Source organism: Gorilla gorilla, chromosome 7 (assembly GCF_029281585.2).
Source record: "Gorilla gorilla gorilla isolate KB3781 chromosome 7, NHGRI_mGorGor1-v2.1_pri, whole genome shotgun sequence".
In the NCBI taxonomy this organism is placed as follows: domain Eukaryota; kingdom Metazoa; phylum Chordata; class Mammalia; order Primates; family Hominidae; genus Gorilla; species Gorilla gorilla.
The window spans coordinates 126,358,908-126,372,532 of NC_073231.2; the positions used below are offsets into that span (position 1 = coordinate 126,358,908).

The window sequence follows — 13,625 nt, forward strand, 5'->3', positions numbered from 1 at the left end:
AAAAAAAAAAAAAAAAAAAATTAGCCGGGCGTGGTGGCGGGCACCTGTAGTCCCAGCTACTCTGGAGGCTGAGCCAGGAGAATGGCGTGAACCTGGGAGGCGGAGCTTGCAGTGAGCGGAGGTTGGGCTAGTGCACTCCAGCCTGGGCGACAGCGAGACTCCGTCTCAAAAAAAATAAATAATAATAAAATAAAAATACAAAAATAAGCTGGGCATTGTGGCATGTACCTGTAATCCCAGCTACTTGGGAGCCTGAGGCAGGGGAATTGCTTGAACCCAGGAGGCAGAGGTTGCAGTGAGCTGAGATCACACCACTGCACTCCAGCCTGGGCGACAGAGTGAGACTCTTGTCTCTGGAAAAAGAAAAAAAAAAAAAAGAAAATTCCTTTACCAAATCATTACTTTCTCAGTCCTTTCAAAAATATAAAATGAATATTTTTGTTAATGTTGATAGTTAATCAAATAGCTAATGTTAATAATTTTCAGTGAGTTTATTAGAACAATGTTCAAAACAATTCTAAAACCAGATAGTTTTGCAATCCAAAAAGTAGCACAGTTAGTAATTTTGCCAGTGTTAAAACAGTTTGAATATATTAATACTATTTATAATAATTTCTAATAAGAACAGAAACTGTCCCTTTAGGTTTTCATTGAAAATCCCGATATTAACAGCAATCTCAATATAGTTCACTGCAGTGTATTATCCAGAAAGATAAGCACACTCTTACACATAATATTTGATTAGTAGAAAATAACACTGAATGTTAGTGATTTGAAGGCGTGTATGTTTAACCATCTTGGTTTCTGCGAGAGAACATCAGAACATCATAACTTATCTATTATTATTGTAGTTTTGAGAATAAGGTAATCTCTTTTTAAACAATGTAATTTTTTGGTCTATTTGTGCTAATTCCTATTTCTAGTATGAAAAATCACACAGAATATCCAATATATTCTCTACAGAGTTATCTTCTTTTCATTTAGAACTGTTTTCACCCAAAATAGCAAAGTTATGCTTTTATTCCATAGGAGTCCTAAATAGTGCTAATTCAATTTTGTGAATTTTAGCTTATGACATTTATTATGAGGTGATATTTTATTTTTATTTGCAACAAACATTTCTATGGCCTTTTGCACAGTTTAGGCCATCAGAGAGGTCTTTAATAAATGCCTAAGGTAAGTATGCCTTTATAGACACACATACACACACACGTATGTATGTGTCTGTAAATACACATTTTTATTAGCAAAATTCAGTATGTTAATACTTTTCAGACTTATGTGTATTTCTTTCACTTTAGATTTTAGTCCAGTGGAACCTAATTCCTCAAGTCTAATGGAAACCAATCCTCTGGAATGGCCAGAAAGGCATGTTCTTCAAAATTTGGAAACTTTTGAAAAAACTAAACAAAAAATGAGGTAATATTTGAATCTGTAGTAAAGCATGTGATAGCTCAGTAATTTGAATGAACTCTTTTTTAAAATAGTTAAATTATGTTTATGAGATTTAAGCAGTTTATAGTTTTATTATAAAAGAAATACATACTTACTGTGAATAGATAGTTAATCACTAGAGTAGTATATCAATTAAAAGGGAAGTGCTCATCTTGCTCTGCCCTGCACTTGTACTTTCTAGGTCTGTGTCATCACAGTGAACATTTTGGTGTATAGCCTTTCAGACCGTCTTCCATAGACATACACAGTATATGAAGATATAAGAAAATCTTACTACAAGAACATGTAAAACGAAGTAGAAGTACTTGCCTCATTTGAACCACTTTGATCTTTTCCTGTTTTACATTCATATATGTTTATACAGTGCCTATGAATGAACTGTATGAGACAGGATTTTTTGTTTTGTTTTGTTTTTGTTATTTTGGTTCAGTACATAGTAGGCCCTTAGTACATAATTGTTAAATGATGAAATAAAACAGGAGAAGCTAAGCTCTCTTACATTACTTTTCTCTGAAATATTACAAATCACATTTTTATTTTTAGCTTCTCCATGGATAGTATTTTATTACTTGCTATAGCTTTGTTTCATACACATGAAACAGGCATTTATTGAGTACCAACCATGTGTCAGGTGCTGGGAATATGAGGAATAACAAGCTGTGCACTGCCCCTCTCATCTAGAGCTTAGCTTTTAATGACAGCAGCAATCAAAACAAGTAACCAGACAAGTAAATATAATAGTTGTAAATTATTCTGTGTGTAATGAATGAAATAAAAAGACTGGGGGAGAAAAATTTTATTTGTTGTGGGGAGGGAAGTGGTAGTACTCACTTAGATGAGGTGGATGGTCAGGGAGACCTCTTAGAGGACGTTACATTTGAGCTGAGACCTAACGGATAAATGGGTGAAGTACATTCAGTCACACAGGACCAAATAGGTCCTCATACACAGTTCGGATTTCATTTTAAGTGCATTGGTGGGAGGATTTCATATGAAAGAGTGATGGGATATGATTTTGCAAAAATTTTGCTTTCTTACGGCAAATAAATTGCAGGAGGGAGAGATTAGAGCAGAGAGACAGATGGCTCTATCTGTAGGCTAAGTGAGAGATGACTGTAATTTCAAACTAGAGCAGTAGTAGTGGAAATAAATTTGGGAGATAAGTTAGTGGTAAGCTGGTGAAAAGCTTCCTATGATGCATTAGATGTGGAATAGAGGGAAAGGAAATGTTGAAGATCATTTAGATTTCTGGCTTCAGTCGAGTGAGTGGTGTTCTTCTGGGGTAGATGGGTGGAAACTTAGGGTGAGGACAGCTTTGGGGAGAAAAAATCAAGAATTCTTCTTTAGGGATGATACGTTTGATCTATCCAAGTGGAAATAACAAGTGGACTGTGGGGATATCTGGAACTCACTCAATTTGGAGTTATCATCAGTAGGGATTTCCAAATACATGATGGTTGATGAGTTACATGGTGAGACTATGAGGCAAAAAGAAATGGAGGCTAAGACCACTCCTTAAGAATCCCCGGTGTTTATAGGTTAGGCAGGAGAAGACAAGAAAGAAGAGTGAGAAAAGGACAGGTTCCCCACGAGAGAACCTCAATTTCTTGCCTACCAATTTTGGATGATATCTTATAACTTCCCACTGGGAAAGATGAGTAATTATCACCCTTATTTTTCTTCCCTTTTTATCTTCTATCTCTAAACCTTATGCTATTTGCAGTATACAATTCTTAATTTTATTTTTCTTCTCTCTGAGTTCCTACTCTAACTTGGCTGACTCTACCTGCATATTTGTTATCCTGGTATTTCTTTTGATTACGTTTTAGATTAGTTCTGTATTTTCTTGGATTTCATATATTAAAGAGAAGTCTGATGCCAGATCGATTTTTGTTCCTCAATAAGTATTTTATTTTGTCTCTAAAACTTTTACAATTTTCTGTTTTCTTTAATGTTCTGAAATTACAAGAGGCCATGGTATGAGATGTTTTAGATTCAAGTCTTTTGTCTTTTTGTGGCTCTGAGAAATATCTTATTATTTCTTCAATACTATTCTTCCCTTCATTTTCTTTTTTTCTTTCTCTCTGAAATACCTATTTTAATTAATATTAAACATTCTGGATTGATGTTTTTTAATTTGATTTTTTTCTTAATATTCTAGCTCTTTAACTTTTCTGCTCTATGTTCTGGGGAATTTCCTTTACCTTTGGTTTCATCTTTTCTGTTAAAATTTTTGGTAGTCATATTTTAAATTTCTAATAATTTGCTCTTGTTCTTCTGCTGTATTTTTTCTAGCAACCTATTCTTTTGTTAATAAGACTTGAGATGATACTATAAGGATATTAATTAGAATTTTCTTTAAACTTGTTTTATCTGTTTCTTGAATTATCTCATTTCCATTTGCAGCTGTTTTATTTGTTCTTCTGGTGTTTTTCTCTTATGTGTAATTTTTCTCCAGTGTCTGGTGGTCCTTGATTGTCTCTTCATAACTAGGAATATAGGGCCCTGTTGCTTTCTATAGGTAGTTGGCATATATTTTCTTTCCATAGGTTTAGTCCTGTTCCCCACGTCTCTCACTTATATTAATGTTAGGAGAAGGGAGAGCCGGGGTGGAGAATGTTTGTCAGGCTTCACTTTAGGGCATACTTTAGGGTATCAGCAGGCAGGAAGCATTGGTGCTTCACCCAGCACTAAATTACAGGGGCTTTATTCTGGGCCATCACCACTGGCACTGAGACAGGCACTGTATCTTTACAAATTAAAATCATTGTATAGCTCCCACCCTGCTGGAGTATGAAGTCCGCAGAAAATTTGAGTGTTTTGTTGACTGTTTTTATTAGATTAATATTTTCAGTTTAAAAACAAAAGAATAGGAAGAGGAAAGAGGCACTGTCAGTATTTTATTGACCTTAATGTACAGAAATATGTTTAAAACTGTAATGTCAACATTTTAATCAGGTAATTATCAGTAATTATGCTTAATTTGAGTAATAAAATAATCAGGAAATAGTTGAGTTAATATAAAGCTAGGAAATTAATTTTCTGTGCAGACATTGAAATATTTTATTTATGCTATGGTAACAGAGCTATGGTGATCTGATTCAGTGCATAGTGAAACCTCTAACCGAAACCTCTAACTGGAAACATCTAACTGAAACTACAGTGCTTTTCACTTGCCGGTATTTAAAACTTTCTGTGAGTTTTTTTTCATTTATAGGGTCATAGAGTAGAAATAATAACTAATTTGGAGTTAGTCTGGTTCTATCATTTTACATAGCTGTATCACCCTGGGTCTGTAATGTAACCTTTTGTATGTTAGCATCTTTACTTGACAAGTAGGAATAATGATTGCTTTTTAAGCTTGGCATGCTGATTTTCACTTTACAAAGTACTTATTTTTAGTTATTATTTCATTTTGAGATAAGACCTATTCTGTCTTTTTCAAGGAAACTTGTGAGGATTAAGAATATGTTATATGTAAAGTAGTTTGAAAAATATAAAGTCCTGCATGTATTTCAGGTTTATAATAATGATTCAGTGCTTATTCATAATGTCATCATCATGGCTACAAGAGACTTTGGGGAGATTTCTGATTATTGTCTCATTTCATGGTTGTGCTTCAAGTAATCTTTCCAGTTCATGGAAAATTGGGACATTCAGTCACTTCCCTCAAAAATTTATAGTATTGTGGGGTTTCAGAACATACAAGAGAATTTAGATTTAAGTTTTATAGAATTGGTAACTTCACACCACTGAATAATAGGCCATCATTAATAGATAATGTAATTATGTTTCTTTTAAGTAGTTAAAATACTACTTCTTGACATGATAACTGCAAGTTTTATTGTGACCTAAAGATTTTTTAAAACATAGTTACAAACTAAGTTATTTGCAAATATTTTACTTTATTATCTGTCCTAAATGTTTAATTCTCCCGTGTTGCTGGTGTGTTTTTCTGGTTTCTGCTCACATCTTTTCCCGACTATGCTTTTTTTTTTTTTTTGACTCTGGCTTCTCTCTGGATTGAATCCACTTTTAATAAATCTGCGTAACATTATTTTCCCAGAACTGGTTCATTACCTCATTCATCTGAACAGTTGCTGGGCCACAAAGAGGGTCCTCGGGACTCAATCACATTATTGGATGCTAAAGAATTGCTGAAGTACTTTACCTCAGATGGATTACCCGTTGGAGATCTTCAACCTTTACCGATTCAAAAGGGGTAGGTTATAAACTTATAATTTCCAGTTAACTTTTTAAAAATTACTTTTACATAAAATTGTGCCTCATTTCCTTATTAATTGATGTCCTATGCTACTCAGGGAAAATTTATAAGTTTGATCCCAATGTTTGTCTGTTGGCCTTAATCTTCACTTTTTACCTTATCAAAATATCCTACTGTTTTGTGGTATCGAATATAAGAGAAACAGGAATAAGAAAAGCAAACTCACCATATTCCCTGTAGAAGTCAGTAACTTCTATTTGGTATGCAAAGGACAATGCTTTCTAATAAAAAATAGGAATTTGACTTACAAAATTTTTTTTTTAGTTCTCTTTTCTGTGTTACTGTAGTGTTGATATTGCCACTACTCAGCATGAGCATTGTCAGGCATGCCTAATAGTAGCAAAAAGCATGGCCTTTCACCTGAAGAACAGGAAAGTGTAATAAAAATGCTTTGGAAACTATGACATTGCCAAGTAAGAATTCAGTGTCTACGTGAATAATTTACAACTAATTTGACTTCCAAGACAGTTTTCACTAAGTTACTAGTTAATAAATGCTGCATGTTGCTGACTTTGACAAAATTGCCCACAAAATTGTGACATCAAATACCTGTGAGAATTGAATAATTTACTAATTACTCTGTCTTTTTAATTGTTAATTCATTATTTTGAAAACCTTCCAAAAGACCTTAAAAATTGTAGATCACTTTGATCACTTTTATAAGCTTAATCGGAGTTATACTGTGATAAATATTGCCTTTAAAGGTGAATTTTGCAAAGGAGTTATTTGAAGGCAGTTATATCTCAGAAATATTGCTGGAACATTATTGCTTTATGTGCATGTTCACTAGAGAGAGATAAAGAGCAACTGAAAATTTGAGAGTCTTAATGACTTAATGATTTTAATGACATAAAAATTATATAATTTTGGAGTAATTTTTTTCCCATAACTTTGAAAGATTGATAACCTTTTGTTGTGGGAATCAAGAAAGTAAAGAAATATACATGTTTTCATCTATTTAGTTATTGGATTACTGTCCTTTCAAATCATTAAGCACAAACTGGCAGAGTCAGTTGGTTTGCCTAAACTGAATTATTTATGTAAGTTGTACTCTTTTTGACAGAATGTCTTTCTAGATGCATTGTAGGGGAGATAAAGTTAGTTCTTTCTGGAAACTAATTGTAGGTGATTTATTTAGGAAAATTTGATGCGATTCTTCAGTGTTAGTAAAGAACTGCATGGCTATCAAATGTATCTTCTGTTAACATTAGAGTTGAAGGATGAGTTTTCATGGTAATAAATCAGGAACCTATATGCTCTTATTAAATGTTTACCTGCACAAGAAGCCATCCAAAATGCTGTGTTAAACAAAGTACAAACATGACTCCTATGTATATACCAAGGAAATAATAAACATTGACAAAACACATATTTATCAACATATTTATTTTAGAAAGAAAAACTTGTGAGTGAAATTAAACAAAAATAGGTAAGGTTGCTGAGGGCGATTGATATGAGAAATGAGAGACAATATGGTAAAGGAAAGAAGTAAAATGCTAGATAGTTAAAGATTTCCATTTTACAAAATTATTTTAATAATCATCGAAATACTGGGGTCATTGTAATTTACTAATGTTACTTTTTGTGGAATAATTTAAATGGATGCATTTGAATATAATGTCTGCTTTTTAGGATTCATTAATTGGCATGAATTTTACATTTTAATGTAATAATTTCAAATGCTTATCATAGTACCCTAGATAATTTTCAGTGGCGGGACAGTTTTCATTACCAATGCCATAGGGGGGAAAATGTGATAGCAAATTTATTCTTAGTACTCTGCTATTTACTTGCCCTTCTACATACCATTTCCAACTCTTCTGAACTCAAGCCCCTGGTATTTCATTTTACCTAGTAACTATTTAAAGACCACTGTTGCATAATTTCCCCATTTCCTGAACTTCTGAGCTTCAGGACCATGATCCATTACATTACAACAGTGGTTTCCAGCTCAGAGAAGGACGGCACCTATCGGAATAATCCAGAGAGCTTAATCTAATTGCAGTGACCCTCTTCTTTCCCAGATTTTGATATATCGCTGTAGTTCTAGGTGTGGAAAGGCTTGAGCATGAATATTTTATGTAAACTCGACATATGATTAGTTCTAACATGCCAGTTGATTGAAAACCTACTTCAGAAAAAGAACTGAACTCAGCAGTTGTTAGTCTGTATACCCTCTGATATTTAAAAAGTTGCTGACTCTTAAAGTAGGTGCCAGTGACTACATTCTCAAGCAAAGAAAGATCTGGGTCCCACGTGTTTTAGTAGGAAGTAAATACTTTTATTGTTACCAAAGATTCAAGTTGACTTTAATTATTCCCCTGCAGAAAAGGATTTAACTAAATGCCTAAACGTTAGTTTACTCTACCAAGGAAAATCTTCCAGAAATAAGGCTGCTTCTTGGCTGGACGCAGTGGCTCATGCCAGTAATCCCAACACTTTGGGAGGCTGAGGCCGGCGGATCACTTGAGGTCAGGAGTTTGAGACCAGCCTGGCCAACATGGTGAAACCCTGTCTCTACTAAAAATACAAAAATGAGTTGGACATGGGAGCGGGTGCCTGTAATTCTAGCTACTCGGGAGGCTGAGGCAGGAGAATCGCTTGAACCTGGGAGGCAGAAGTTGCAGTGAGCTGAGATCACACCACTACACCCCAGCCTGGACGACAGAGTGAGACTCCGTCCCCACCGCCCCCCCAAAAAAAGAAAGAAATAATACTGCCTCTTGAATTTCCATTATAAATCATATTGCATTTTTGTTTTACCTATTTCTCAGAATAGTTTTGTGCAATAAATAACATCATAACTTATTGAGGTACAGAAAATTTAAGTGATGAAAGCCAAGGCCTAACCTTGCTTCATTTCCTTATTATACTTTCTGGTGTGCCTTAACCTTTATCCCATATAAAATTCCAATTGTAGAGGGAAAAGTCAGATTTGTTTCATTAGATACTTTCTTTAACTTTCTTTTTGTCAGTAAATAAACTTTGAATACAAATGAAAAATTTTTTGTTTCAGGGAAAAGACTTTTGTTTTGACACCAGAACTTAGTCCTGGGAAACTTCAGGTCTTACCTTTTGAGAAAGCCTCAGTATGTCATTATCATGGAATTGAGTAAGTTTTTATTTGTACTTTACTCTTCTGTATGTTGTTGATACAGCCTGTCTTGTGTGAAGAGTGACTTTAATAAAATGATATAAATTCAGACAGAGACCAAGAGGATATGTCAAAAACCTCAAAAAGCAAAGTAGTGCATACAAAAATAATTTGTCTTCTGTTGAAGAAGTTATTTGATGATTAATCAGCTTAATAGCATTTAAGCATCCTATTATTAGTTACTAGATATTTTAATCAAAATTGTTTTGGTCCCTATGTTATAAATGTATATTCACACTATGGGTCAAATTAATATTTCCTGGTCACCAATTACATTGTAGTTGCTCAGAAATTGTTAGATAGGGCCCAGCATTTCAATACTAGATATTTTTCCAAGAGAAAGACTTATACAAGTATGCACATAATAGTTTAATTCTCAATATCCTCAAACTGGAAAGAGCCTAGGAGGATATCAATAGGAAAATAGATAAACTATGGTATATTTATATAAAGCAATACTATTCAACTATAACAAGGAATGAAATATCGATACATCCAGCAACATTAAATATCTGTCTGTGTGAAAAATACTTGAAATAAGGATTTGAGGCCAGACACGGTGGCTAATGCCTGTAATCCCAACACTTTGAGAGGCCGAGGCAGCTGGATCGCTTGAGCCCAGGAGTTTGAGACCAGCCTGGGCAACATGGTGAAACCCCGTCTCTACAAAAAAAATATAAAAATTAGCTGGGCATAGTGGTGTATGTGTGTGCCTGTAGTCCTAGCTACTCAGGATGCTGAGGCAGGAGGATCGATTGATATTGGGAGATTGAGGCTGCAGTGAGCCATGAACATGCCACTGCACTCCAGCTGGGTGACAGAATGAGACCCTGTCTCAAGAAAGAAAAAAAAAAAAAGGATTTGAAGACTTTGAAATTAGCAATATGAAGTATAACATTCAATAGTGATCTATTTCTAAAAGAAGTCCTGTATGAAATGCTAATTTGAATCTAAATGGTAAGATAAGATTTTTAAATTGTTTTGTGAACAACAGATCGGCAACTCGGAGATAGCTACTAAATTATAAAAAGATAAGATATGCCACCTGATCCATGTTTGTAGTTCTGCTATTTGACTAAAGGATTCCTTGTTTGAGAGGATTATTATTCTCCCTTTAACATGAAAAAGGTAGGGATGTTTCCCAAATAGCCTTAAATTTAGCTGAAGCTTTTACTTAAACTATATTTTTAGCCATATACCCTTCTGTGGATTGATTACAAAATTTTACTTCTCTTTTTTCTTTTCTAGACAGTCTCACTTTTTCACCCAGGCTGAGTGCAGTGGCACAATCTTGGCTCACTGCAACCTCTGTTTCCTGGGTTCAAGTGATTCTCATGCCTCAGCCTCCCAGGTAACTGGGATTACAGGCATGCACCACCACGCCTGGCTAATTTTTATATTTTTAGTAGAGACAGGGTTTAGCCATGTTGGCCAGGCGGTCTTGAACTCCTAACCTCAAGTGATCCACCTGCCTCAGCCTCAAAAAGTGCTGGGATTACAGGTGTGAGCCACCGCACCCACCCCAAAATTTTACTTTTCATTTATACTAAGTTTGTTAAATTTAAGTGGGAACATCTTGTTCTACTATATAAACATTTGATTAATAGGATATATTTTTCTGTTTTCCCCCTTTTGATTTTATTAAAGACTTAGAAATTAAACATTATAGAAAAGTTTATAATGAAAACCAACAATTCCTTTCCTTATTACTACCTAACTGCCTCCCAGTTTTTAGAAAAAAAAAATATATATATTATTTGTTTGGTTTAGCTTCCCTGGTGGTTATCTCTCATTTTAAAAAATACCCTTATGTCAATATTTTTAACTGTCACAATATAAAATATTGACTCTGCTATGAAGATTTGGTTCTTCTTCTCAAGTTGAGCTCTCTGCTATTTACTTTCATGTTTTTAAATATATATACATTTAAACTTCTCCTTCTTATTCCATCAGCTATAAAGCAGTATCTCCCCCACTTTGTTTGATAAGAATTTTAGGACCTGCTAATCTATTAAAGGAAACTAATTAAAAATTTTAGGTATTTTGTATTTAATTTGAATGTGAAAGTTGAAACCAGTCAACAGTGTTTATATTATTATTATGAAAAGCAGCGTTCACTGTTGAGAAAATGTGCTAGTATTAACATTTGCTTTGCTACATGGCCAGAATACCCCAGGACACATCTGTTTTTCACTTCTTCGGCCCTATAAACACACTGAAGCACTGATTTGAATAAAATAAGCTACAATAATTACATTTTAACTGCTGACTAAAGTGTCCATCATATAATCTTATTTAGATTATTTCTACCCAAATTTTAATTTAGTGTTGTTTATTCTGTGTCTCCATCTCGCTACTCTTTTTTTCCTGCTGTTTTTAATTTACTGTAGAAAAAATCTTGACATATACAAATTTATAAAATTTGTCAAGGATATGCTCTTCATGATCATTTATCAAAATATTAAATTAAGACTTATTTGAGTACTGTGTCCTGAAGGGCTTAAATCTACACAGAGCTTTATTAACTTATACACATACAATGTTATGAAATTCTGATTCACTGTAAAAAGTAATTCTCTTCTCCACTACCTACCTACTCCCATAAACAAATAAACAAATCTATCTGTGACTCACTTTTTTTTACTGTAAATTTATGCTCATTAAACTGGGGACATTGAGACTAGGCTGACAAAGTTGTAGGAGGTGAGCACCATGAATTCAGAAACATGTTTTTTTCAAGAAGATTTGGGTGTATAGTATGAGAGCCGATTTATGTTCAACATAGATTATGGAGTAGAAACAAAGTCAAGTAACATTTTAAAGTAAATATGAAACTACAAAGAAAGTTCTCTTACGTTATTGTGGGCCTTTAGAACCCTGGAGCTCTTTCTCTGATACAAAGGAATATTTGGAAAGAATGCGTTAATTGCATGGGAGCAAAACAGTGTTTTTTAAGGCAAATTAAAATATTAACCACCGTTGGCTTGTTTGTTTTTTCACTTATTTACCCTATCGTGGAATTTAAGATGCCATTAATTTTAAAATACACTGTTTTATTAAACAGCAAATTAAACTCTGCTGTCACACTCTGACAATCATTTGATCACACCAGGCTCTCATTGCTTTGAAATTTCCTTCATCTATTCCAAGAGATTTGGCACTTCCTTCTGCCTTAATTGGTATTGGTTGGTTTGTGATAGTCAGTATTTTGTGTATTTCTTAGTTACAAAACAAAAACAGCTTCATTGTCTTATGGGTGTTTTTCTTTGTTAGGACCCATAAAGCATTTGCTTATTGTTTTGTAAGAAAATATGGAATTGTGGTCATTCATCCAACAATAAATTTTTACTTCACTAATATCAAATATACACCCTGCCCCCTGCCTCTCTGTTTCTTTTCTCTAATTTACAAAGTAAATTTTTGTTCCGATGGCAAATCATAGTATAATCATTTTAAAGATATTTTAAATGGCAATTAACATCAACATGTACAGTGTGCATAATTCAGTTGAAGCTATGACATTATGAACAGCTGTGATCAAGAGATGTTAAAACCGGAAGAAAAAAATCTGCATCTTAGAAATAAAATCTTAAGGTAGAAAGAAATATTTATCTTAGAATCAAAATATGCATCTTTTCTGTCAAAAATTTTCAGTATTCAAGCTCATCAGGCATTATATTGCCTCTTGCCAGACTCTTGAAATTCACATTTCTAATTTTACTCTAGATTCTACCAATTACCCATGATAGAAGTAGGACTCGTCAGTAACCCTTAGGGTTGCTTCTGGTTTTTAATGAAATATGTTTCTTAAGCAACAGACTAGAGAAAGAATATTAGCTAGAGAGATGCCAGAGACCTAGGTTCTACTCCCTACTCTGCCACCAACTCACATTCAGATTTAGAGATCAATTTTGTCACCGGTTAAATTAAACTGAGTAGATCAGAGATTTTTCAGTCCTAGTTATAATTTAGAATCATCTAGGTAGACTTTTTAAAAAGTGTGTATTTTTAATATTTAAATATAATTAATTTTAATATAATAAGATGTTTTGATGTACGTATGTGTAGTGAAATGATCACTGTAGCCAGGCAAACTAACATAACCATCATCTCACATAGTTACCTCTTGTTTTGTGTGCCAAGAGCACCCAAAGTCTAGTCTCTTAGCAAATTTTCAATATACGGTACATATGATTAACTATAGTCCTTATACTGTATGCTAGATTTCTAGATTTATTCATCCTACATAACTCTGCAACTTTGTACCCTTTAATCTACATCTTTCCATAACCTTCCCCATCCCCATAACCACTATTCTACTCTGTTTCTATGGATTTGAGTAGTTTTTTAAGAATCACCCAGGCAGATTTTTAAAACTGTCAAAGACAGAGTATTACCCTAGACCAATTAAATCAGAAACACTGAGCACGTAGTATTTCTTGAAAGCTCTTCAGATGGTTCTAATGCTCAGCCATGTGTTGAACAGGAGTAAGATGATTCTTACACTTTACATAGAGAGAGTATACCAAAATGGTTAAAGTCAGGCTCTGAAGTCACCAACCTGGGTTTACATTCTGGCTGTGCTACATATTGTCAGCATACTGCCAGCTTTACTGTGGTAGAAAATAAATCTAATGATGATGATAACAATAATAGTAACATACATTTCTTGACTGCCCTGCTTGCATGTTTCAGGCACTGATTCTAAGTGTTTATGTGTACAATTCAAGA

General features: G+C 33.9%; 1 protein-coding gene across 5 annotated transcripts in view; it reads left to right on the forward strand.

Moving 5' to 3' along the window:
• The window catches only part of MTBP (MDM2 binding protein), an 88,215-nt gene that overhangs the window by 55,784 nt on the left and 18,806 nt on the right, over positions 1 to 13,625 (forward strand). For all 5 annotated transcript variants that reach the window (XR_008668008.2, XR_008668009.2, XM_055349254.2 and 2 more), the window contains 3 exons: positions 1,302 to 1,419; positions 5,522 to 5,677; positions 8,757 to 8,852. Coding sequence is in view for 3 of the 5 variants with exons in the window: in XM_055349254.2 (XP_055205229.2) it covers positions 1,302 to 1,419; positions 5,522 to 5,677; positions 8,757 to 8,852 (370 nt within the window). In the remaining 2 variants the exon portion in view is untranslated. The remainder of the gene's footprint in view (positions 1 to 1,301; positions 1,420 to 5,521; positions 5,678 to 8,756; positions 8,853 to 13,625) is intronic.